Raw genomic sequence first — 26,981 nt, forward strand, 5'->3', positions numbered from 1 at the left:
CTTGGGTCTCTGGTCATTTCACAGGATTATGGTTAACAATGCAAACAATAACCGCTCAGTGACCGTTAAAATCATGGGTCATAATGCCTTCAACTACTGTAAAGTTCTTATTAAAAAATTTTTTATGACAGCAGAGGAACGCACACATGACTCCTGACAGAGACTTGCTGTCTGGGAATCCACTCGCTGACCTTTTTCACAAGACAGTGGTCTTTCTACTGCCTCTTCACTAATGGACATGGCATTCGTCAGCTGTTGGTCATCTCTGTACATTGAGCTGGATCACAATCCCATGAAGTGTGCAGAGAAGAACAGAGCTCCTATTCTCTTTGACTTACATCACAGTGCCTCCACCCAAACCCAGAGGAAATGGAGAAAATGGAGTTTCCAGCTCATTTTAATGGCCAGCCCTGAGCTGTTGGTTTGTGGGGACCACAAAGCACCGACTTACTACAGTTCATTTGGTTCATTTGATGCAAGATACCATAAGATTGACTGGGCAAGAGTAAACTCTAGATGTTTTGGACAGTACAACACTTTTTTAATTAATTCTCATTTCCTGCAACAACAGCAGTCTAATCAACGGTGAAACACACTGACATGAACCAGACATCTGGAATTTCCTTCTCATTCCTATCTAAAAATGGATAAGACGACATCGAGGCACATTTCTTTTGGTATCAAATGTGTCACTTTACCCAGATATTATGACAGCGTTCACGAGAGTCCGACTGAGACGCCAGAGCACCCTGTTAGCCTACCTCCAGCCAATCTTTCCGTCTCAGTGAGAAGCCATGGCTCCCTGTGAGTCTCCTGTACAACATCTCTGTCTGCGGCTGAGCGGCTGGAGCTACTACCAGCGATGAGGCTCCATCAGGCTATAAGCTACAATGAGGAAGTGACCGTCTCGCTACGGGAGGTGCTATTTCTGCAATGGCCCCTCAGTCTGATACAGACTTTGTGACAATATTGCATAAACCAGATCCACATCCAGAAAATTACAGCCTTTCAGTCCTTGACAAAACTATGTATCTAGGTAACAGATAAGGTATTTCAAAAGAAAAAGCAAAGTGTAGTGCTATAGAAGAAGAGTGATAGTTCTCATAGGTTTGTTTAGATTAGTTCAGTGAAGAAATTAGTTTTATTATGGTGTGAGACTGTGGTTAAAGAAGAGGCATTTTTTCGAAAATACATTTGTCAATAGTGGATGCAATCCAATAATCCAGACAAGGACTACTGCAGCCAAAACACATCCAATTTTAACATCAGGTTTATGGTAACTGCTTTGAAGTTTGCAACACAGAGATCAATAATCCTGACCCCTTACAGGGAGCAAGCAGCCGCAGGCTGTGGCGAGCGCCTTTAGAATTCTGTTACTTTAAAAGCAAAGCGATGACGGAGGGTAGAGAACAGATTAAAAAAATAACCACATCTAACTCTGTCTTCCTGTTTTACTTCCTGTTCACCCCTTAGTGTGTCTGTGCAAGGCTGCACACTCAGAGAAAACACTCTTTCAGTTTCTATATTTGTCACCATTCTCCATGCAGCAACATGACATCATGTGCTTTAAATCCTTTTACCTGGTAAATACAATTCACACTCACCAATGCAGTGATACTGTACTCTGACAAGATGTTAGCAATTTAAAGTAAATCACCAAACATGACTTTGCATCGTGCCCTGGAGATACAGGTCTGTGGCCATAAAAAAGTGAGCTCCAAACCTCCTAAGGTAATCTGAATGGATAACACTGACTTGCCCTGAAGCAAGACATGTAACCTCCAACTGCTGGACTGCGGTCGTTCAAAGGCTGACAGAAAAGGCACAGGGCAGCTCCCTGTGTGCATATGTGCAACGCATGAATGTGGAGCAGTGTGAAGCTGAACAGCTGCCTGATGTTCAATCGCTTTACTGTGGCTTGAAGAATAAATATTTAAGAAGGTGAGAAGGCTTTGAAAAGAAATGGCATCATAACCATACACACAGAGACTCTGACCTCTGAGAGCAGCATAAAAAAAGCATAGGGTGAAGAATAATATATATAAATATCTTCAAATTGTCTTTTTTATAAGCAAGATATTTTTTTGTTTCCTTACCTTGTTCTTTTTGTACATCTTGTTCTTGAGGTAGCTGAAGGTGCGGCTGACTTTTGTCACACTCTTTCCCTCAGTGTCACTGCGCAGAGGCCCAGGTTCCTCCTCAGATATACTGCAGCGCAAACACACACAATTCTAAGAGCTGTACCTGTTTATACTGTATTGTTAATATTTTTATTATATATTATTATTATATTATGAAAAGAACAGCACTATAAAGGAGTCTTTGAAAATAAATAGTTGACTCACCTGTACGCTAGAGAACCAGAGGCGCTGGAAAACGACCTTGTACCTAGAAGGAATTCAGGGAAGTAAGAAGCAGGACAACAAAAAAATACTAATTGTTATTGTTTTTATTACGAATACGCAGACGCATGCAAAGCACGGCTTGCCTGGTCCATGTAAAAAATGTCTATATTGAATGTGATAATGAGGACAAAGCCTGCCTGTTTTGCTAGCAACATGACCATAGGGGACAGAGACCAGTAATAGAAATATGAATGGTAAAGGAAAGAAATAACTCACTGTCACAGACTAAAGGTGACAGACTCACATTTATTTGGTGGAAGGAAAGTGCATACTCACTTCAAAGTACTCACTACTTTTTTCACAAAACAAAGCTGATTCTAACTAAAGTAAAGCAAGGGCTGGGTGGGTGACAGGAGAAGGCCAGATCTATTCAGGACAAAGCCTCTTGCCTCAGTGAGGGTGATAAACCAACACTTTTACTACATGACTTTTCTAATTGTACATCCGCACCACAAGCAGCTTAGTATCAGTAGGAATTTATAATTTCCTTATGACAAGTTTGTACCTTTTGCACCTAAACATTTAAAAGCGACCTTCAACATTTACTGTAGCTGTGTTCACATGAGAGGATTTATTTAAGTACAATATTTTACAATCTGACTGAATGGTTTTTATCTTTTTTCCCCACAGGAGAGGGCGCACGGTTTCCCAGGTGAACATCTAAGTACAAAAAAGCTGGATACCGGGTGTTAGCCAACAGTTTGTGAACATTTGGCTACAGTGCTTGTCACCATGTAAATTGAACTATTTTCTGCAGGTTAAACTATTATAAATCTCACATGGGGATTTGGGTTACTGATTAAAAAAAAGGAAGGCTGCCAAAAAAACCAGCTACTTTTTGGAATGTGACACCACTGCTACTTCCAACTGCAGCTACGTGTACAGTACTCACTTAAGATATCTTCATCACTAGACGAAGAATCCCCATAAATGAACTGAGACTTAGATTTGGTGAGGATTGGGGAAAGGCTAAAAGAGAAGGAAATTCGCCTCTTACGTCTCAGACGACTGATTGCTAGTGAAGGCAGAAAGGAAAGAACCACAGCAGAGACAGACTATTTAGGAAAGGAAAGTAACTTCACAGTAACAATGGTAATGTCACGTGGAACTACAGTAGCAATATATATTTTAGATATGTAAAATACATATACAGTGTAAGTTATACCTGACAGTTACACCTGAGTCAAGAGGAACTGTTTTAATTATATTAATTTTATATATATATATATATATATATATATATATATATATATATATATATATATATATATATATATATATATATATATATATATATTTTATATCAATTATTTATTTTTTTAAACTACTGAGCTCCTTCTTCTGAGTGGGTTTTTATATGGTCTGAGAATTAAGTGTACCAACTTCAGAGACATCTGAAGAATACTTGATAGCAAATCTGATTCACTCATTTATTGAGATTACTTCGTAATTGAATGGATATTGATCTAATGATCAGGAAGGCGTGTTGGTGGTTTTGGTTTGGTTACAGTAAAGTCGTGAAATAAAACCTGAAGAACTCAAAACTTGTCACTCACCATCTGTGTCTCTCTGGCTGATGGCAAGCATGGATACAGACTTGGTGAGGGGCAGTGTCATGGGGGGGCAGTTTCGAAGAGGACGATACCGTCTTGATTTCTGCATAACCAGACACAATGTTTAATTTGAGGTTGGCGTTGCAAAAGAGAAAAACAGAGATGAAAGTCAGCAAAGCACCAGTCATTAACAGGAAATGGGAACAATAAGCTAAAAAGGGAAACTAAATGATGGTATGTGAACAATGTTTAAAATATGTTAAGATAAACAGATTAATTATCATTAATCCCAAAAACTGACAAGTCTTAATTTTTTCCAGCTGTATGACAGCTACTATGAGGTTTACTGTGTGTGTGTGTGTGTGTGTGTGTGTGTGTGTGTGTGTGTGTGTGTGTGTGCGCTGACCAGGTCACAATGTCTGTCATGTTCCACCAGCCCCTCTTGCTCCTCTGTCAGAGAAATCAGGGAGCCTCTGTCAAAGTCGTGTTGTTGCATCCTTACAGGCTCCAGGATTTGGGGCCCCTGGGCGGTGGGCCCCCTCAGCTCCCTCAGGCCTCCACTGAGGCCCTCCAAGCTATAGCTGCAGAGACAAACACAGGACCGGTGACCTTGGTGAAAGAGAAACGACTGAACTGTAGACACAGAAGACATGCAACAGCCCCTCTATTCAACACACAGGGAGATGTGCACACATGCACCTGTTGACAGACATGTACACACAGCTGGTCCCGCACAGTGTTTAGCAGCTGAGTTATCACCGAGCTCTGGAGCACATCTACACATGAATCAGTGGCCGATGACGTCCAACATCGGCATCAGCATAGAAGGCTCCGCAGCTGTGATTTACAAAACCAATCACATCGATCTATGACTGAAAAGAAGAGGCCTAGAAAAGCCAATGCAATGATTATGGGGAGGGAAACTACAGCCACTCCTCAGCCTGAGCTACATGGCTGCCGCTCTATACTCGCTCAAGGGAGGACTTGGTGATACTTAAAGCTGCGGCAGTAAATCTCTTCTATCTCCACCCCTCGGGTTTGTGTGGCAGTCCATTATCCAGCAAATCATCAGTGCAACACATTCACACATCAGTAACCTCAAACGGACTGAGAGAATCTTGGTGATTATCAGTGACCAGCATGGAACAGCACTCACCTCTCCTCAGGGCTGTGAATGCAGATGACTACATTCGTCATAATAAAGCCTCCTTCCTTTAGGTATTATTCCATAACATCCTATGGAGATAGAACGTTCCGAGTACTAATACACGACTAACGCCAGACGCTCTGCGCTGTAGAAAATTACTGACTGACACAAAGAAGTATACACCCACAACAACGACAAATGCAAATTGAGCAACATGTAAATAGGGTCACATGCTCAAACGCGCAGCACCTAAGAGAAATGACAACTACTTCCACGTCACGGCTGCGGAGAGCGTCAGGAGAGTGCCAGCAGATGTTATAACAGAGGGTGAGGTGAAGGCATTAGTGAGCAGAATAATAATGGAGATTAAAAAAAGTGTTGGAATAACAGTGAAGTACAGTAGATACAGTCTTTAAGAGGACAGGGACAAGGAGGATTTTTACAAGGTCATGGTATAACTGAACTATTGCTGAGTGTATGTACAATATACTATTTCACATAGTAAATCATTAACTGTGAAAGAAGATTTTTTTCCCTGTTGTGTGATATCTGCAGCAGACAGGAAATAGTCTAGATATGTGTGCGCTATTGCAGCTACAGTACTGTTGAAACCAGTGCTTCTGCAATCTCACCCCCCAAAAAAAAACAAAAAAAAAAACTGTGCATCAACTCGTCCTGAAGACAGTGGATCCTTCTCTGTCTCCACCGGGGCTGTATTCAAACCTCCTCTGATGTCTTTACACAAAACTTCTTCAAAATACTCCCTATAGGAAGTTATTACACAAAGAGATCACCTGTTATCGATCTTGAGCCAATGTAGGTCTCTGAGCCTCCAATCTGCCCGTGTTTCTGCGTGTTATTACTACAAAAGCAAGTGTACCTTCACCAGCTTTTGGCATATTCTTGCACATATTAATAGAGAATAGACTTGCATTTATCAGCCCTAGGCGGGTGAAGCATGATGCAGTTCAGCAAGCAAAAAAATGTGCGTCCATCTGTCACATGGCAACAGGTCAATCTGAGCACTACTGTACATAAGCTTGTATATATAATTGATTAGTACCTTCGTCTGTGAAGGGTCGACTTCCCCTCACCCGAATTATAGATGGAACTGGTGAAGTGGTGGATGAGACGAAGAAGGAAGAAGTTGAAGAGGGCAGATGAGTTGCGACATGAAGGATGACAGGTCAATATAAAGGCATGAATGAAAGAATGAACTTTATTATTAAAAAGGTGGGTCCATTATCTTTTTCCACCACTGTAAATATCTATTGACATTCTAGTCTGTGTACAAATGTTTAAGGCACACACCACCATGTTGGAGAAGTAATATCTATACCACCAGAGTAATGACTTGAAAACAAACAGCTCACTGTGGAGATCAACCAGATAATGGCTAAGAGGCTTGGTGAGGTTGGTGTGTGTTATCATTAAACATGACCAAGCGACTGTAACAGGGCTGGCTGCTGCCTCTAAACCTTCTTTGTTCCTATTAATACTGCTCAAAAGTCTTACAAGTCATGTTATTAGAAATATATCTCGTGGTTGTGTCTGTCGTTAACTGAATTTCAGAGAAGAGCGTAGGAAGCCGTTTCTCAGTTTTTCTCCAACATTGCAGCATGTGCATTCTATTGCTATTTACCTACTCTACAAACAGTCCAAGGGGCTGACAGGCTGTTGTTTTAGCACATCAGATTAAATTTCTGTCCAGGACATATTGTGCTCTGTATTCATGTTATTGGTGTTTCTGCGAGTGTGAAGTAATTTGTGTTAACTTATGACTGCTGTGAATGTACGTGTATGTACATGTGTTCAAGCCAAACTATGTATCTCTGCGTCTTTGTGGTTACATGTTTGATTGCCAACACTAGACAAATGGCAACACAGCTGCTCACAGCAGGGAAAAGAAACAGTCAACATGGAACAGAAGGCGTGACATCAACAAGCTCTAATAATACAGACATCTGCACACATCTACTGACTAGCACTGCTTTCACATCAACCCCATCCACACTAATCAGAAACCCTTCATAAAGAATGGAACATATTCTGGATCCCATTTCCACCCTCACCTCCTTTGGTTCATCTCTGCGTCCCCTCCGTTGTTCTTTCCAGGACCCCAGCTATGGCGGCGCAGAGGTGACAGGTCACGGATGCTGTTCCGGAGGAGACAGGAGCGACGTGGCACCTCTGCCACTCTGTCCTTTGCTTCTTCTTCAACTTCCCCGGCTCCTCCGCCACTTTCCAGTCCTGCAGTGGTAGTAGCTCCAGTCTGGAGACCCTCTTCTGCGCTCCAGCCGCAGACCAGTCCCTGGCTGCCCTCGGGACTGGAGCTGGATGGGCCGACGCTAGCGGTGTCGTCCGTGGAGGAGCAGGACACGGAAACCTCGCTGGCACTGTCTCCTCCGGTCACTTGCTCATTGTTCTACAGAGAGACAAAACACACAGTATTGTATATTAATTAACTACCTAACCAATCACTGTAAATCCTTCAGCTTTTCTGTACTGAACCGTGAGATGAATTAACAAAATGCTTGAAGAGCTGTTTAACCCACAGGAATGGGATATAATGAGGACCAAATGGAAGGGCTCAGGGATAATGAGCCAGAAACACTTTATAGCAACACGGACATTAAAACAAACAGTAATAAATAATGTCTGTGAACCCTGTAAAAACAAACCTTTCCCAGGAAAATGTATATACTCACTGTTACCATATATAAACATAACTTAAATAGCTGTTAGTTGCAACTTATTTACATCTTTGCAAAGGCACCAGTTTTGCCTGTCTTATAAGAGTAATGAATGATGCCATAAAGACAAACAATAGTGGACTGGTCAACTCCTGGGTGTTGTGAGAAAACAAGCTGCACAGTTTGGAACGGTCCATACAAAGCTACTTTGTAGGTGTGAGCTTTAACTGGGTCTATTGAGCTGCCAGCTGCAGTGCACGATTGGAGCATAGAGCTACTTCTGTTGCAGAGCTGGGAATGAAAGATCTGCTTTATGCTGCAGACAGAACTTCCTCTGGGAATAAGAGAATGCATGAGAGAGAGTGTGTGTTTCTTTCTAGCGCCAGTGTATGTTGATGAGTCACATGACTTCAGCTTTAGAGCACTCAGCTAGATGAGAGGTTCAATTAGTTTTAAACTGTATTGTTTGCTGGGCTTTTAGAACATGCTAATTTCCATACATACTACTATTTAATCACTTTACATTGAATGCCAAATGCCATGTAACTGGAATCAATCCCATGATTTTCAGTATACAGCAGTTTCCAGACTGGATATAATCCTCTTTTACTGAACATTCATTTATTTGCTGCTATCATATGCAGCTTCTGTCTCACACCAGTGTCCTGACCCTCTGTTCCATACTTCCAGGTAGCTGATATCGTCTGTGTTCCATTGTTGTTTCCTTCCATTGTTGTTTACAACACAACAGGACATATGGTGCATGTTACCATGAGCGTGTTTCAAGTGGTCAGCAGAACAGAAGAGAAGATAAAAGTATTTCAACTTTAACCAAAGGGCGATTGGCTTCAAACAGACTTTCAACACCAGCAGAGTGACAGCGGGGACCACGGCTTGCACTTCCCCAGCAGCAGAGAAAAGCTGCAGGCTTAAAAAGATGCTTAATAGATGTTTGGCATCTCAACATCGGGGCGGTGATAAATAAAAACCCAAGCACAGACTGACAAAACTTCATATAGGCTATAAAATCCCCACAGGAAGCACAAACTGCAGTAAACTCTTGCAGTACACTCACATCGAACAGCATGTCTGAACTGCAGCCAACAGAATCCAAAGGTAATACTGCTACAGTACATCAGTGGTCATATATTTAAACCAGCCATTTCTGTATTTTATGGAGACTACAGTAACATGTATCTCCTAAAAGTGGAACTTTTATATGCAGCCCTAGGAACAAAAAGAAGAAAAAGATCCACAAGCAGTGGGTCAGACCTTTGTGAAGATGTTGTCATAGCCCGGCTCCGCGCTCACAAAGCTTTCAATGTCACTGCCAGAATCACTGTGAGCTATGGGGGGGCAACTGCTGGTGCTGCTGATCCTACTGGGTAAACAGGCAAAGGCTGACGATTGTGGTGATCCTGAAAAACACAACCATAATGTTAAACAATAAATAAAGCAGGGTAGGTAAAAAATAAAATGCTGACAAATGCTGAAGCAAAATTCCACTTTATTCTTTACACAATAAGCATATTCATATGCAACACATTTAATTGGCTCTAAAGACACAAGCAGGTCTAATAAACATCTGAGAAAAGATTTCTGGGAATCTAGAAGGTGTGAAAAGGCTGGTAGATCAATGAGTATCTGTTCTGACATGCAGAGGAAAACAATTACTGTTTGTGTGTTTAATAGCATAATGTCAGGGCAAAACTGAACTGAAGTACTTATCTACAAATTACATCACTCACTCACTCTAGTGTCAAGAAAGAAATAGCCAGAAGTACCTTTCACTTGTGTTAAGAGTTTAGTCAGCAGTTACAGATACAAGCATAGCGGTGAACAAGTCGTAATTTCACAGCCATGTTTAACACATTTTACAACACAAAAGCAACAGTAAGCCTTTGAATTCCCAATGCTTCTTGACAATAGCAGCTACAGTATTCACTGGTAAGCCACCATGAACCGCTTTAAGGTGCAAACAAGATTCAAGCTCCCTTATCAAGAGAGTAGAACCTAAACTCTGTGCCCAGTATACCAATCCTGATGCAACGAGGCCTTGCCGCTGCAGTCTTTGTACATGTAAGGACATATGCAGTAGAGAAAATACCCAGTCCGAACTAAGAGGAAGATTATACCCAGCCACGGATATACACCAGCAGGCTTACTTTAGCCGGCTGCCAAGTACAAACGCATGAGATCATGCACCAAGTGTGTTTTTTTGCATCATTTCTTAAGTCTATTTCTGCCCAAAACAAGGAAGTTATTCTTCATCCCTAGGGAACATTTTGAATTCCCTGAACTCATGTGAGCAAGAGGAAGTTCTATATGTGCGTGTTTATGTGAAGAAGCTAAATCTTGGGCACTAAGTGGGCAGAATGTGGCAGTAAACCTTCCAGGGCCAGGTGTGGAGTTCTCACTAATAGCACCCATGGCAGTAATTAGTAAAAGTGTCCACATTTGCTGGTAAATAAAGGAGTTAGAGTGCGAACATCAGCACAAACAGCCAACACTAAATGACAGGGAAACTGAGGCAGATAGAGACATAAAGCCACAACATCTAACTCCAGTTAGGTGCTTTAAGAAAGAGACGGGTGGCCAGTCATTTGGCATGGAGGGTGCCTAATGACTGGCACATACAAAGTAAAGCAGCAACAAAATGCATTCTACTGTAAAAGCACTATGGAAGCATGTGATATCACCTTAATCACATTTTCAGGTATTTACCCTGTAAATTTGGTACATTTCCACATATTATCAGATACTCAATAGTTAATTTCACTAATTAACATAAGCTTTTGCTTAAGAGAATGCGTTTCCGATATTTTAATGATTGAGTAGATTGAAAACTTGCAGCACAATTGCACTATAACACATCAATCATTTTAATTCAACACTTGACCTGATTTTTTATTGTAATGAGATTTTCTATTTTAATGAGAGGTTCAAGTCTTTAAGAAATTAATGTCTCATACGTATGGTCACAATATGAGAGGCATAGGTTGTTTTTCTTTTCTCCTCTGCGGGGAAGTATCAAAATTATCAGACTGTCAGACATAATAGACGTTATGGACGTCACAGTTTACAGAAGTAGAAAGTCAACCATTTATGCCTCCAGTTCAATATACTGCTGTACCTATTAATGACAAAAGTGACATCAAACAGAAACTGTGGCCCTTTGATCTAGTGCTCTTGTGGTGAGAGAAGTGAATTCTGGGAGTTTGTTCCTCTGGCTCACGCCCGGTTGACCAAAGCTAGCAGGAAACTGTGATCTATGACAGCTGTGTCTCTCCACACACACGCACACACGCACACAGAATGAGCAAAGGGCACCGATTAGTCTGCAAGTGGCTGATCTAAATCAGGTCACACACCTGTAGACATTATAATAAAATAACATGTTTTTTATCATTAATTGACAACAGCAACTCAAGACTTAATATTTATTACTGACCAAATTGTTGACGTGAAGAGTTTTCTTGCTAATTGTGATAGCCTCTACTGCCAAACACAATAGATTGCTCACCAGAGAGACAGGGGCTAAGAAAGCTGGCTGTCAGTGAGACAGATATTTCCACCAAAGGAAGTGATGTCAGCTTGTCCCAACTACTGCAGAGGAAATCCCACCCTTAGCCACAATGCCACCTTACTTCTCTTTGACACGCTTGGCTTTTTTTATTTATTGTCCTCTCTTCATCTTTCTACTTCCTTTCATTCACTGGATTGATTCCATTTTTATTCTATGTGGATATCTTTATTCTCCCCCTCTACATCTGACAGATAAGAGGCAGTTTGTTCTCAGCCTCATCCTGCTCATCGATCTGTTGTTCATTTTTATTGAAACTGGTCTCAGCAGACAGATGCTTTTTGTGGAGGTCAACAAATCCTTTTTTCTCATTTTGCTGTGGCTGCTGCCCCGACATAAAAATAAATGTGTCAACATCAAACATTTTTTTTTGGAGTAAGATTTCCTTGAGATGATCCGTTGCTTGTTCACACTAGGACCATACGTCTACTGTTGGCATGTCGATTGATTGGTCAGTTGTTTGAGTATTTTGTTTAAAATAATTATTATAATGCAGCAGTTAGAACTGCATCCCTGGAGTTTTTACGGTTTTTCTGTCATGAGGTACAGTAGTTAAAAATGGACAAGGAAACCCCCCAACAGGACAAATCACATACTTTGAGTAGAACATGATGCAAGAACATGTCACTCAAGTTACAGTAAGTGACATGACCCTTGGCATACTTCAAAACCTATGCAACAGCCTCCGGTACCAGATGGACATATGTATATTGCCTGTTGTAGGTGGGTCTGTAAGTGGAAATGCTGGATACTATAAAACTATGAGAGTGTTAAGTGGTGAGCAGTGTAATTAACAGTAGGACAGATGGAAATAACAATAGTCAAATGATTAAAAAAAAAACCTGAGTAAATAAAAGGTGGCTGAGACTAGCGCCACAAAGTTAATATCACATGTTTTACCACCAGGCTTCCACTGTGCATCCTGCTGTTTCTCTAAATCATCACTGTCATTAATTAGCTCAGTTTTATGCACTGGGTCACTTCCAAAATCTCCAGAGGGTCAGATGTAACACTACCAACTGTGCACAGTTGTGCAGTTGGCACAAGCATGTCTCTGGCAATCATCCACATGGGCTCTACAGCCACTTGCTTATACGTTTTGTTCAGTCTTTACTTTTATCTCAACATACAGTACACAGTTCAAGAAGAAGGTTCAAGAACAATAGGCAATCAGCTTAGCATCACCAATCACGCATATATCACTTTGCTCTGTGTCCACATGTTAATGTTCAAGCACTTCTAGACAAACCATATTAAAGCAGACTTGCACAAGCGCAAGTTCTAATTTCAAAATATACTGCCTTTAAATCCTAAAAGTAGACAGATCTAATTTCTAATGTAAATTGTACTACAAATTTTTAGTAGTAAGAATATAACGTTTTCAATGTCACTCAATAGCATTAAGGCCACCAAGCACTTAGACAAAAACAAATTTCAGCCTCAGCTTCCTCTTTTGGAGCAGAAAAACAGGCAGACAGATGTAAAGGTGCAGTATATCAAACTAGGAAAGGCTGTTTTCCCAATGCAGCACCTTTGTTTTGTTTCAGCCAAACTTTAAGCAGAGTTTAAAAAGTCATAAATCATCGGGCTTCTTAAACCAGCATATTATTTATAAGTTATATCATCTTTGAGCCATTTACAAAGCACCCTTGCTCTGCATTTGATAGAAACACAGATAGATCATCTCAAATTAAACAAATATAGCCCAGCCATTTAAAGTTAGTAACACTGGATGAGTGGTTTGGATTAGCGGCTAGCGATGACTCTTACCTGAGTGCAGAGTGCTGCAGGGCTGATGGAACGACGCCTCTCTGTCTCGGTGAATCTACAAAGAAACAGGAAGACACTAAATCAGCCTCAGCAACATGTGACTGTCACCCACAAAGAAATAATGATGCAGACCAGCATGTCTGTTAGGAAGTGGTGCTCGGAACACAGGATGGGAGGTAGTGATAAGACGCACTTTATAAAAAGGCAGGTCTAAGAGTATTCACTGGATTTAATGGCTATGCTGTGGCTCCATCTCCTAGAGGTGCTGTTTGGAAAGATCTAACTTTATGCTGTTTGCAGCCTTCAGAACTCACACTCACACTGGCACCAAGTCGAACACACTGACACAAATACGCTCAGACACACCCCCACCCCATGCCCGTCGGAGATCTGAGGTTGACTGCAAACACACACAGCACTGGGGCTCTGCTTCCTCTGTGGTCTGAACTTCTATAAAACAGCTGTGTGTGTGTGTGTGTGTGTGTGTGTGTGTGTGTGTGTGTGTGTGTGTGTGTGTGTGTGTGTGTGTGTGTGTGTGTGTGTGTGTGTGTGTGTGTGTGTGTGCGTGTGCGTGTGCGTGTGGTGTAAGTGAGAGAGCGTGTGTGCGCAAGCAAGAGAGTTAGCTGGGCTTAGCTAAAGGCCAGAGGCACTCCCCCTCTTCGCAGGCAACACAAAAGCAACAGTTTGCCCTGAAGCTGTGCAGACTTGACTGACAGCTCTGAATGTAAAGTTAACAGGGGCTCAAAGAGAAAGCTCATTGTGTTTTAATGAACCCCATCATAGACATGCTGATAAAGATGATGAGCTCTGACTTTGAATGTGCTCCTCATACAAACCAAAGTAAACTAAAAAGAGTAATAATCTATTAACGACTCTTGATAAGCAAGAACAAGCGCTACATCACAGACCCCATCTACAAAACCCTTGTTGGCTGCACAGTTGACTTATGAGGTCGAGTATTTCCTGAACTAGGCTGGATAAGATATCCCATTTACGATGTAAGGTCCCATTTTAAATTCTGCTCCTTCCTTCACCCTAATTCCATCCTATTTAATTCCCAAGCTCAGAAAACATTGGCCAAGTATGGATAAGATCAGCACGCTTTAGGTTGGTTCTTAAAGCTTAGATCTATTAGCAGGTTCCTTAAATGCCACTTGTAATCTGAAAAGGGAATCTGAGAAACAAAACAAGGATCAGGTTCCACCAATAGCAAAAGTGTTTCTTCTTTACTTTCAGTCACAGGACAACAATGTTGTCTGTTGTCAGAACATGAAGCTATTACTAATTTAGAAGGTTACATTTCCTTTCTTATTTAGTGATAAGAATAACTAACCTTGTTTGTGCAACACTTATAATATGTATGTACTTTCCGATTGTAAAAGTTAAATCAATCAGGCATCCTGGCTTACTTTTCCTGACATCCAACCCCCAATCATCACAGAAAACACTCCTCCTAAGCTTGCTGAGATCCAGCCAAACACCGAACCCCGTTGTCCACACTGGGGAACAGCAGAAGTGTGACTTCACACTTCTGCATTCCTACAAACACACCGACAACGAACTCTCAAACCAACTGGCAAATCGTGTGCATGCACCTCCGTCAGCCAACAGCATCACATGTGTGCGCGCACTATGCTCCTTTTTGTCCCCACTCATCAAGCTTCACAGGTACACAACAAAATGACACACACACACACACACACACACACACACACACAGGCTTTTTCTTTTCCCTTTTCTCACAGCTGTGTTCAGATATCAAACAGTGCCCGGTGAGAGAGAACAAACACGCTGACGAGGAAAGATTAGTTGGTCACAGAGGGCGCCAGTACACACACTGACACACACACAGAAGCACATTAATGCATGTACAGGTTCTGTTCAGTGAAATGATTGCGGTGATTTCCAAAAGGCTACATGGCATGACCTTAGAACACTGAGAGCAGACCTTCACTGAACACCGCTTCCTGAATAAAATACAGATTAAAGCCAAAGTAAAGGCAACAGCTGCTTAATAGGTTTATTAGACTGTTTACCTGTGAGCCACCAGAACTTCAGTGTGTTCAGCAATGATTATACAATAGACTGAACCCTTATCCATAATGGAATATTAGGTGGATTCAACTTCTAGTGAGTGGACATATGCGGTACGTTATGCATTTCCTCTTGGTATTCACGTCATTCATGTGATTTCATGAAAGGATGAATGGTGATGACTGACTAGGCTGGGAACAGCTGCGTCACCGTTTCCTTTCACGTCAGTGACCTGTTTCCAGTGCATATGCAGTCTGTGGGCCAGAACCCCTCCCCCCCCCCTCCCCACCATGCTTGCACGCACAATCTAATAAGCGTTCTTCCACTAGTCTGAAAATCGTGAGAGAGAGAGAGACAATGCTTCTTACTAAAAAAAGACACTGGTTGGAACGGAAACGAGCAGGGTTAGAGAGGTGAAGTTGGATCACTAGAGACGAGGTGGTAAATGTGTCGCCCCCCCCAATACAAACCAAGAAGCCTAAGGTGCAAGGCAGCCTGTCATTCACCCAGTCATTGCACACATTCATCAAACTAGTGTTCCAGCCACTTAGCAGGCCTACAACTGGAACTGATCTCCCCTCTGAAAGCTTGTGTCCTGGAATCAGAACAGCCCAGCGCATATTTGTAGTGTCGAGGGAACCTAAACGGTACCCAGTAAAAACACATCTGGTTTAAAAATAAAAAGCCAGTTTAGTTTGTGTGTGTGTGTGTGTGTGTGTGAGAGAATGCAGGGGCAGGCAGGACTTGGACCGCTGCCCGGTTTCAGGCATTCGGCCACGGAGGTTTTACAGCATTCAAGGATGCCATGGCTTACTGAATGACTGTTTCCAGCCAGGTATCCACATACTGTTTGATCCCTGAGGACGCCTGGCAGCAAACCTGAGGGGAGGGCTATTCTACGTTGCCCCTCGAGGTGCCCTGGGTTTGACTTTGCAGACAGAAAGAAACCATACATATCACCTGTATTACAACATCCAACAGCTGCATATGATTTATTTTGGGTTTTATTTTACACTTTAAGACCAAATATAAAGTTCCATGTCTCTCCGGAAAACCATTCCTCTAACTTTCATTTGCAGAGGAATCAGATGTCACCTGCCAGTACATCTTAAGAACAGGATGCTTTGACGTAAAACATTTCAGCATGGTGAAGAATTCAACCTGGGTCATGTGTGAAAGGCTGTCTTTTGAGGCACTGAAAAGAGGCTGGAGTGAGAAAAATCTCCTTATGGATCCCCAATACTACAAGCAAAAAGTCAAAGGTTGGAACACTAGGACTATCAAAGTAAAGGCCTTAAAACGACAAGCCATTTCAAGATGTGCTATTTTCTGTCAAATTACTTGTAGTGCGTATAGTACAGTCTCAGTTAGTATAAAGACTTATTCTGGTGAACTGTACTGTACTAAGAGGGGTGATGATGTATTTTGTGACTCCAGGCCAGAAGAGATGCTGGGATGTGAAACGCTGGTTGGAATGAAGTCATTTGGCCCAATGCCCGTTTCCATCTCAGGCCAGAGGAAACCGTTAGTCCGATGCTGCCTTTTCCCACACTATCACAGCTCGCTTGTTCTTCTCATACTTTGACTCACACGCGCAAACACACACGCGCACACACACACCGTTGCTAGTTCACCCCTCGGGTAAAAAGAGGAGCTGACATCAAGGACAAGTTTAGAAAGTGACAATAGTCTAGAGAGGTGTTACATACACCAGAGCAGCCCACTTCATAGATGTTTTCCTACCGGTATTTCCCAGTCTGTGCTTCTAGATATTGGTCTCTGCAGAAAGTATGATGGACAAAACTACATAGGACTTCTATACATATATTCAAAATCATAGTCAAACTTGCATGAAATTAATTAAACGAAAATTATGTTGGGGGTTATTAATCAAAATTACAGCTATCAATTGTTTTGATGGAATACAATGCTCAGATAAAAATGAGAACAGATAATTTATAAATTAGAGATTCAACATTCCTACCAGAATGTATAGAATATTTTCATAACTATTATCTCTGTCAAACTGTTCAATGTATTATGCAACAACTCAATCTACAAGTGAAATAAACAATTTAATTCTGTCGATTTCTTTACTTAATGATAAAAATAAATAAAATGGTCTTCAAATAGTGACAATCAACAAAATCGATTACTTAATAAAAATTACAACACTACAAAGATCCCATTTAGAAATATTTCATCCTCACTCCTGCCCAGTTAAAATGGAGTCAAATGCAGTACAGGGACTTGAGCTTTGTTATACTGCCAGGTTGTGACATTTTTGTGTACCTCAATTAGTTTAACAACATCTAAACATTGCTTTGACATTTAGTTTCACAGTTCATATGACACCACTATCCTGTCCAAATAATTCCCCCATAGACCTTCACTGAGGGTCATATACAGTTATTCCAGGGAGACTGTGGGCATCTGTCTTGCTGTTATGTACAGCATGAAGAGCACATCCGGAAACCACACGCCACCGCTAAATAACCAGCATTCTATGACTTTAGGGCTACTATGAGCAACCATGCAATCATCTCCCAGCGTGCAACACAGCAAAAACATGTCACAGCACCCCTGGCAGACAACTACAGGTCTGCCAAAGCATGCAGCTAAAGTTTCAGTAATGCTTTTTTCAGGAAAATGTGATCATGCATTAAAGAAAAACACAATCTGAGAAGCTTATGCCACTTATGCCACCATCACATAAAATTATGTTTGATGAACTTCATTTAATGCCAGTAATTACCTTTTAGCACCGCTCCATCATTACTTTCGATCTATCTTAAGCACTTAACAAATGCTTGTTCAAAGCTTCAGTTTAAACCTGCTACGGTAGCAGTAGTGGCGTCACACCAGCTAACTTTGTCTAAAAGCACAGATTACACTGTAGGTAGCCTACCTTTATTAAAACCACGTCTACAGCCCGTTCTCCTTTGGCACAGAGACTGTACCGCCGTTTGTGTCGTTCATACATTTCCCTCTAAGTATCCAGAGCAGAGTCAGTCAAGCAGAGGTTAAAGTCCAGGAGAAATACCGTAGAGGGGAAGCTGTCTGCTGAGCTCCACATCTGGCCACAGTAGCAACCTTCTACCAGACTCCAGCTCCCTCCCTCCTTCTCGTCTTCCCTCCCTTTTCCTCTGTCGCCTCTCAACTTCTCTCCTTACTCTGGCAGACTCACACCCTCGCTCGGTCTGTGCATTTTCTCCCTCTCTCAACGAGATTGAATGGCTGCTTTACAGAATCAGAAGCTGTCACAAAGTACTACATTGTTACTTCAGTTAATGTTACTTTAAGATGCTGTTAAGATTCAACGCCCCCTGCTGTATTAGGATCACATGCAGTAGTAGGTAATTCATTTTTTTTGTTGTTTTTACATATGGAGCCACTGTAATAAAACTGGCAGAGGCAGCACCTGCAGTTTGTGGGTTATTCCTGCCATGTGAATTTGCTTTGACCTTAGGATCTAGCCTGAGTTGGTCAATAGCACCCAGGTGTGAATCAACAGCCACAAACAAATCAGCTCAGTGAAGACTCCAGGAAACTGCAGCAATCTGTGGAGTAGACGAACCGCAGATTTTGCAGAGGAAATCTAAACTTTAAATATAAACAGCTGGTGGTGGATGGGGCATTACTTCACCTCTGTCAGCACGCATCAACAGAGTCAGACAAGCCTGTACAATGCTGTTATCTGTAGTAATGATCAGGGGGCATTTTCCCTCCAGTCACACATACCTCAAATGACCAGGAGTCATATTCATAAAAACTTACCATAACTCCTCCACATGCTCACTGTAACTCTCTGATCAAGGAGCAAGTAGAAACTAAGCAGAACTATATAAAAAAATACCACATTGTTTTTATAAATACTTTCTGTACTGATAAGTGGATGGAAGTTAATGCTTCCGTTCTCCACTAACAGTGGTGTAGGTGTGACTTTAGCACTTTAAGTACGGAATATGTTTTGCATGATATGCCTTCATATCATTTGTTTTACATACTTGGCACGAACAGGAGTCAATATTGCTGATCCAAACGCTGCACTAATCTGGTAATGTAGAGAACTCTAAAGAGCACTCTGAACGAGATGGGTCAAAGTGCTCCCACAATATTATTAAATATGAAATGCAGAGGATGTCATACATGCTGAATCGGTGTGGACTAAACCATCTACTGTTCAAATAGCATTCCTCTTGTCAAAACATTGACACATGCACTTTGATTTTAATTACTTCATTAACCTTACATCTCATTTATGCAGCTAGTTATTGCCCCTGTCATTTTGAATCTATTAACCAGTCAGCTTTATTCTGTGCTGTTTTTTCTCTCCCCCCTACTTTATATATAGTCCACCTTTAATTACCTTTTGGATTTGTTGATTTACATCTTAAGTTATTTAAACAATGTGACTGCCCTATAATGAACTGCCAATATGATATGAAGAAATATTTCCATACATAGTTTGTGTCTAAACACTAATGCAACTCAAACAGTGTGTCCTAAAACGCATAAAAATGAACTTTTAATATTATTCTCCACTATGCAATCAGGCTATTCTTTACCTTAATTCAAATGCAATGATAATTTATCAGCATGCCTTCAAATTCCCAGGCTCATCACAGAAATTACAGGAGAATTTGAGCACTGGGAGGATCAACTGACAGGTCATTAAAATGTTCTCTCAAGAACCAGAGACGGAACTGATGCTACATCCCCCTCTGCTGGCAAGCACCTGTCCTGCACACCGTGTGTATGTGAAACATCTGGCATTCAGAACAAGCCATCAACCCAGACCACAACCCAGGAATAAGCAAAGCCACTCCAGTCTACGGCTGCTAAGGAATCTGTCAGTCAGCAACAATTCAGAGTGAAGTCTCTTCTAGTGTGCTCTGCTCCGTCACCGAGCTGTGTGCAAATTAACTGCATAACATTGCTCCCACAGGATGGATTTTATAATAAAGCAAATGTAGAGGTCATACTTAAGGACACTTTAATTGGCAATACATTCTTTGCTGAATGACTGCTCAAACAAAAACCTGCTCGGTACAAAAAAAAGTGCATATTATGCTGCAAGCCTCAAACTCTCCAGAAAGTTTTCTTCCTGAACTCCCAACAAAACTCTAGCTGGCACAATAAACTGCTTTTAAGCTAACTTTGCCTTTCATTCTCACCCTATATATTTTTTTTAATAATTCTGGCTATACCTGGTAAACATGAATATTGGTCTACCTGTCACTGTTCAAGCAGAAGAGAGTAAATTCCATAACTGACATGTTCTTGACATAAAGGTGACTAAAACGGAAAATCCCACTACAGGTAGTAAATAGGTATAATAAAAAACCCACTATTTTGAAATGCTTCGAGTGATATGCAGATTTATTGATATAGTGGGTAATAACTGTTTAAAGGTTTACAATGCTCTAAACTGGATTGTACTTGTCAGACATTGTACTCAACACTGCTCCTCTACACAAATTATCAATGTATTACCAGGAAATGAGGAAATTTGTCATACTTCATTTTATTGGCATGTCTCCTGTTAAAAATCTGCCCATCTTAATTTCTCTACCTGATAATTGTTAGTAGCAGATCAAAACTTATCTCAAGCTGATAAATAAAAATAGCAAGAAAAGCACAGCCGAAACTGGCAACGTTGCAGCAATTAGCGATGGTAAACATTATGAAGAAAATGCCTTTTCCGCTCTGTGTTATACATTATGTAGCTGCCTATTTGTTCTCTACACAGTCATATCAGTGTTACATTTCATAAGGGCGTTTTTTAAGACCTTGGTAAACAATGAGTCATCTTCAATGCAGATTTGGTAATCAAACTTACATCTACAATAGGGCAGAGGTTGATAGCTGAAAACCACCATAGACACTTACTGGGGAGAAGTCAGTTTCCTCGTCTGGGCCATTTTCTTCCTCCCCAGCACCAATTAAATTGTTGTCAGACTTGATGACTTCCACCTCTGGAGAAATGCATAACAACATTCAATCAGTCCAACAGAAAATCCTCCTCAAATAAAGCAGGAATGAATAAGGAACTAAGACTATCCCCACTGTAGATACACAAGGATTATCCATGTGCACTAATGATGCAGCAGCCTGAATATGTAGTACTTTAACTCATTTTTAAAGTTTGTCAACTTTATTAGAAGGTAAATAACCCATTGAATGTAAATTAATTATTTATTTTCTTCATCATAAAGGACTGATCATGCCGTCTGAGGCCTTATCGTCAGCAATATCTCCTCATAGATAAGGGCTACCCTCTCCATTCAGTATGCTTTATTTGGCTCAGTTCCAGCAAACGTATGTAACTGTAAATCAGACTGCCCATTTAGAAGAGTATTTATGGTAGCTGGTATATACTGTATTTCTGATGAGTGACATTTGCCAGAAGGAGTGCTGGAAGTTCACTGGAAAGAGTCATACTGCCATGTGTGAGTTTGATTTGAAGAAGCTATCCTTTGAGATGTGTGTCTGAGACTTGGTCACATGCACTGGTAATGTGACTGTGCCGACATACACTATAGTTCCCTGTAGTGTGGACATGTGCATAGAACATTGAGTAACACAGAACACAAGTATAACAAAGTTTTGTCAAACTACACATTGCCCGAAGTACCCAAAACATAAAACCACTCAGTAATAATGGATCTGTTTTACAGTATGTCACTATGTGATCTAAAATAATCAAAGAAAACCTAAAGATAAACCCAAAATAATAAATGTATGCATAGAAAATGTGTTTATCAAGTGTCACAAGATACTACACAAAAGTGAACACAATTATGTGAAGATGCAGGTTTGGCATTTTTGACAAACCCATCGTCCTGTGACATCGTGAGATTGCCTACCGTTGTGGCTTTCTGAGGCTCCATCCACTCTGTCCAGAGTCTTTAAAGTTTTAGTCATCTCCTTCTCAGTATGTTCACTGAATTCTTCAGATTCTAGAGATGATGGTTCTGATAGTGGAGCAATGATTTGTATTGAGGAATCCCTGATCTGGTTCTCGGAGTGTCCTTTAGCAGGCAGCCCTTCGTCTGTTGCCATGTCTAAACTGTCCAGTATCTCTTGCTGTAACACAATTAACCCATTCCCACTCACCCCTGTCTCAGAAAATTGATTGTCTCTAACTGGGGCAGTCACTTTGTTGTCATCTACAACAGGCGTGTAAGATTCAAATAGAGAACTACTGAAGACCTCTGAAGCTGAAGGCTCAATTTCAGGTGCATTGTCAAGTCCACGCTCACTTTCATAGGCCACCACTGTTGACGCATGCCCACTCTCTGACAGTTCTAGACCCAACGACTGATCCCATTGGCAAAGTTCTGGATTGAGACCCTTCATTGTCTGAGGGGTCTGTAACAGCTCTGATTCAGGCTTGGAGCCTGTTTGATAGCAATCCATAGGTGCACCGACAGTGTCCAGCAACCCGTCAGCTGCTGCACTATTAAGCTGGTCCTCTACAATGACATTGTCCTGAGTTGGGTTATATATTTCTATTGTAGGGCTTCCAACTGACTTGAAACTGCCATCGTCATCACTAGAGAGACTCCGAGTCATAACCGACTGTTGTCCAGTGTGTATAATCCCAGAGCTCCGAAGAATTTCAGGTGATGAATCACAGATGAGTTGACCAGTCTGTGTATCTTCCATAGAGTTACTAGTAGTGTGAAAATCAGCTGTATTATCGGATTTGTCAATGTTGTATCCAGATGGTTCAGTCAGGCCTTCATCATCTAGCTCTTTATGACTTGCCGTTGCAGTCCAGTCCTCAGAATGACAGCCAGTTTCTGTAGCCAAGCTCTTCTCCTGCTCTGTGCTGTAATCCCTCCCAGCTGTTTCCTGGTTTTGTTCTAGGCTGTTTATGTCTGGTGGAGGTTCCCCCTCGTGGAGGCCTTCTATCAAGAGGTGTGGGAGCGCAGGTTCACGCTCTTCAATTACGTCACCGGAGCCTATGGGTAATGGGTTAGAGAGGGCCCCTGGGGTTAACCCTTCACTTTCTGCATTCTCCTTGTCCAAAGAGAGTACACCACAGAGCTCCTGGCAGAGGTTTATATCTTCTTTCCTGACATTCTCGCCTTCCTGGGAGCAGTCCTTCATTTCAGAATCAGAAGCGTCTGAAATCTCGGAGCCCTCTGATGATGAAGTCTGGCCCATAACTAACGCTTTCGTATCTCCACTGGGTGTTAGAACTGCTGATTCTGGGTATGTCTCCTCCTCCTTGGCTGTACTTTCCTCTGTTTCCTGCTCAGATCCCTTCTCTCCCTTTGTGGCCTCTTGTCCTTCCCAGATCACAGCCTCTTCTCTATCAGTTTCCTCGGCCTGTTTACCGCAGACTGCTGGTGGTAGAATTCCCTCAGTGAGGTCAGTCCCTTCAGTCTCACTCCACGCTTCTTCACTGTTGTCACACAAACTCAAACCCTGGGTGGAAACAGCAGGCGGCTCCATTGCCTCCCCCTCTGTTTGACAGTAATCTCTCCCAGTGTTTGAACTGAGACACACCCGCTCCTCTTGGGGATTGAAGCCATGCTCCTGGGGGTGTACTTCGTTTGTTGGAGTACTCATAGGCAAACTCTGGTCTTTCTCTGAATTTCTAGTTTCACCATGTCCAGGTTCAACAACACTGCAGCTTTCCACTGGGCATTTTTCTACCCAGTTCCCGTCAGAGCCCAGGCACTGTGTGGCAGGCAGCTGGATATTTTTGAGACAGGTTATCTCTGTTTCACAACATTCAGCAGCTGTGTGCAGGGCATCAAACTGCAGCTCCAGTAGAGAAACTCCCTATGGAACACAGAAATAAGAAGCATAGATGTTAGCAGCTTCTCACAGATATCAACAGAACTGCTATTTACTTCTTATCAATCTCCAACTCTGTGATTGCATAAGGTGTTTCACTAGTTTTACAAACCGAGCGTGCAAGGTAAAAAAAGGGCAGTGAAAGAACAAACAATCAGACAATGTGTGGCAGCATTAGACCTTTGGATGAAGGCAACATGAGCAGAGAGAGTGTGCTAAAAGGGCAGGGTAGTGTGACTCACCTTGGCATGGAGATGGTATATCAAGTGCAGCAGCTGCTCCACATTCGCTTCAAGGGTTGGAGGTTCGTGACCAGGGTGAATTCTCAGCGTCAGAGTGTGTGTGTTCAAACTGGGGAGATGGCAAACTACCCAGGCATCTGAAGAGACCAGCTGGACGCTCTCACTCACTTTGTCTGCGTCCAGGTCCGCCCTGTCATAAGATAAACACTTTGATCATCCCACAGGGTCTGTAATGTAATTGGCTGACACAGAATAACTGTTTTCAGGGTTTAAATCAGCAGGAAAAGCCAACACTTAACTGCTGTTAGTTAAGACAGTGAGTTTCTCATAGAATTCTAGCAGGTAGTCAGACATTGTCAAGTAATATAGTTGTTAATAATTGTTACATTACAAATGCTGTAATTCAATTAAATTGTTTTCTACCGCCCAGAAGTAAAATGTAGCCAACAGTTCTATAGCTCAAGACCACTTAAAGAAAATGTCACTTACCCTTACTGCGTTTGCTCTAAGCTGAAGTTAAAGCTACGTGTAGTATCTTAGTACATAAACATAGTGTTCTAAAAGGCAGACACCTCCCAGTCAGGCAGATCTGTTTGCGTAATCCTGGGTGGACTGCTTTAGCTGCAAGGCCCAGCAGCTGAGGTCACCAACAAGGCGGTGAGTGACTTCACTTCTCGTGAGGGAAGTGTAATTACCAGAACATAACGGCAACGCAAGTTGTTAACCACCTCAGTGCAAGCCTCACAATGAGCAAGCTCATTAAGCAGTGTCTGTCTTTATGCTTGTGGCAACCTTATTTTGAATTGGGCGGAATTTATTCAGCGGCAAGTAGATAAAGTCCCAAAATGACAATTTACCAGCAGTTTAATTTTTCACAATAATAACAGAGACACTCTTTCATGATAATATGACGGTACCAGTTAGTATTTGTGGACGCTATACTAAAGTGCTAAACTGGGCTGCATTGGGGCTCCATGGCAGTATTCTTTGGATTCTATTGTTTCATGAATACAATAGACAAACAACATTGCCCTGATGTGCCTGGAGGAATCAGGCTGGCTGGTTGTTGACACAGAAGTGTTTGTGCAGAAAGAGGGCAATGTTCATGCAGAGGTAATGTCTCCGTTCAACAGTGTGTACACAGTTTAGGAGGCCTGTGTTGTGGAGAAATAATCCTTTCAAGTGAAGCTGAGAAAAGAAAATGCCATAATATACAAATATCAATGTCCTAAAGCCAGATCGCTTCTCAGGTAAACCTTTCATGAAATTAATGGTTTGTATTTTCTTGTGTAGTTTATTGAATCAAATTTATATTCTTACTACTTTGCTGGATATATGCTTAGATAGTGGTCCAGCATCACAACATGATCTGTGCTTACTTTGTGAGAAGCTCGTGGAGGCGTTCGTGTCCTCGTGAAGCTGCGATGGCCGACGGTGTATGGCCTTGACTGTTGGTTAGTTGCAGGGCTTCTCTGGCTCCTGACTGCCGCAGCAAGAAGCGCGTAACCCGAAGCAGGCCTCGACGAGCTGAAAAATGCAGCAGAGTCTCCTGAGGATTTAGGTCTGAGGAGCAGAGCATGAGAAATAAAAAAAAAATAAATATAGAAAGAGGGAAAAAACAGACAGAAGCAAATTGAGAGAAAACCCAACAGTCCAGGCAGCCAATTTATGGCGCAGTAGCGGACATACCATCACTTGGCAACACCACTATGTCACCTAATGAAACCGGTACAGGGTCCACAGCGACCATGTCAACAATGAACCTTTACAAATTTACAGAATGATAAAACCGCTGCTTGTGTTTTTCCTGTGACAATGAATCAATACACACTGATTTCATTGTTTTATTGTAAAGCCAACAAGTGAGAGTGTTTTTAAAACTAGTCATTTTTTTGCATTGCACTATAAATGTGGTAAACAAAAACAAATCAAAACAACAACAATGATGCATGTCAATTTCAATTGAGCAGACATGGCCGACAAACACTTTTAACAGTCCAATACTAGCCCTACACATCAAACCCTAAAGAACACGAACACTGGAAGTGTCTCTCAACAGATCAGCAAACACAGTAATGGACACACACAAACTTTTAGGGAATCGTTTTGAAAAAAAACTTATTGAGTTATGAGTATGATTACTTGAGCGCTGACCCAGGAATGTTTATGTTAGTGTCTATTACTATACAAGCACTGGATACTTTGAAAGGCTGCTCCGAGATAAAAGTTGGAAAGTAAAAGCTGTATCCCGCCAAACATTAATTTTAACATAAAGTAGTAGAAACAGATCACTGAGTGTATAAAATAGGTTTACAGTACATGCTACTGAGAGGGGGAGTTGAATCAGTGCACTATTTAAATTATCCTAACTTCTGGGATGAAAATGCAGGTTTGTAGTTATTTATAACATGAGAGAGAAAACAACTACAGAACTTCAATGTGTCTCTCGACTGCTATTTGTTTTCCTTCAGTGTCTTTACACAAAACATTTCTTTTCCAGACTGATGCAGATGCGCTGAACTTTTCACCATAAAGCACCTAGGGAAAAAGTCTCTCTGATATTTTCCATGACTTTTAAAGCATGTCTCCTGCAGATCTCAGTATAATAAAAACCTCAGAAAATAAAAAAGAACATATTACAGCTACTGTTATCAGTATATAAGTACCAGGAAAGGTTTTCAAAGCTGGTTGTGTGCTAACAAACGTTTTACTCCGTTTACTGTGGGCCAGTGTGAACCAG

At 41.5% G+C, this 26,981-nt stretch overlaps 1 protein-coding gene across 10 annotated transcripts in view; it reads right to left on the reverse strand.

Annotated features, from left to right (window-relative positions):
• LOC114852000 (A-kinase anchor protein 13) overlaps positions 1-26,981 on the reverse strand; it is a 61,979-nt gene that overhangs the window by 17,900 nt on the left and 17,098 nt on the right. For 5 of the 10 annotated variants that reach the window (XM_041069993.2, XM_041069994.2, XM_041069990.2 and 2 more), the window contains exons 6-18: positions 25,621-25,804; positions 24,242-24,431; positions 22,055-23,984; positions 21,078-21,163; positions 13,152-13,206; positions 9,071-9,216; positions 7,178-7,530; positions 6,169-6,216; positions 4,365-4,539; positions 3,962-4,061; positions 3,298-3,420; positions 2,346-2,388; positions 2,097-2,208 (exon numbers count right to left, since the gene is read on the reverse strand). In XM_041069993.2, coding sequence (XP_040925927.1) covers positions 2,097-2,208; positions 2,346-2,388; positions 3,298-3,420; positions 3,962-4,061; positions 4,365-4,539; positions 6,169-6,216; positions 7,178-7,530; positions 9,071-9,216; positions 13,152-13,206; positions 21,078-21,163; positions 22,055-23,984; positions 24,242-24,431; positions 25,621-25,804 — 3,545 coding nt within the window. The remainder of the gene's footprint in view (positions 1-2,096; positions 2,209-2,345; positions 2,389-3,297; positions 3,421-3,961; positions 4,062-4,364; positions 4,540-6,168; positions 6,217-7,177; positions 7,531-9,070; positions 9,217-13,151; positions 13,207-21,077; positions 21,164-22,054; positions 23,985-24,241; positions 24,432-25,620; positions 25,805-26,981) is intronic. The other 5 variants (XM_029143986.3, XM_029143982.3, XM_029143980.3 and 2 more) reach the window with 3 other exon arrangements.

This window comes from Betta splendens, chromosome 3 (genome assembly GCF_900634795.4).
Source record: "Betta splendens chromosome 3, fBetSpl5.4, whole genome shotgun sequence".
Classification (NCBI taxonomy): domain Eukaryota; kingdom Metazoa; phylum Chordata; class Actinopteri; order Anabantiformes; family Osphronemidae; genus Betta; species Betta splendens.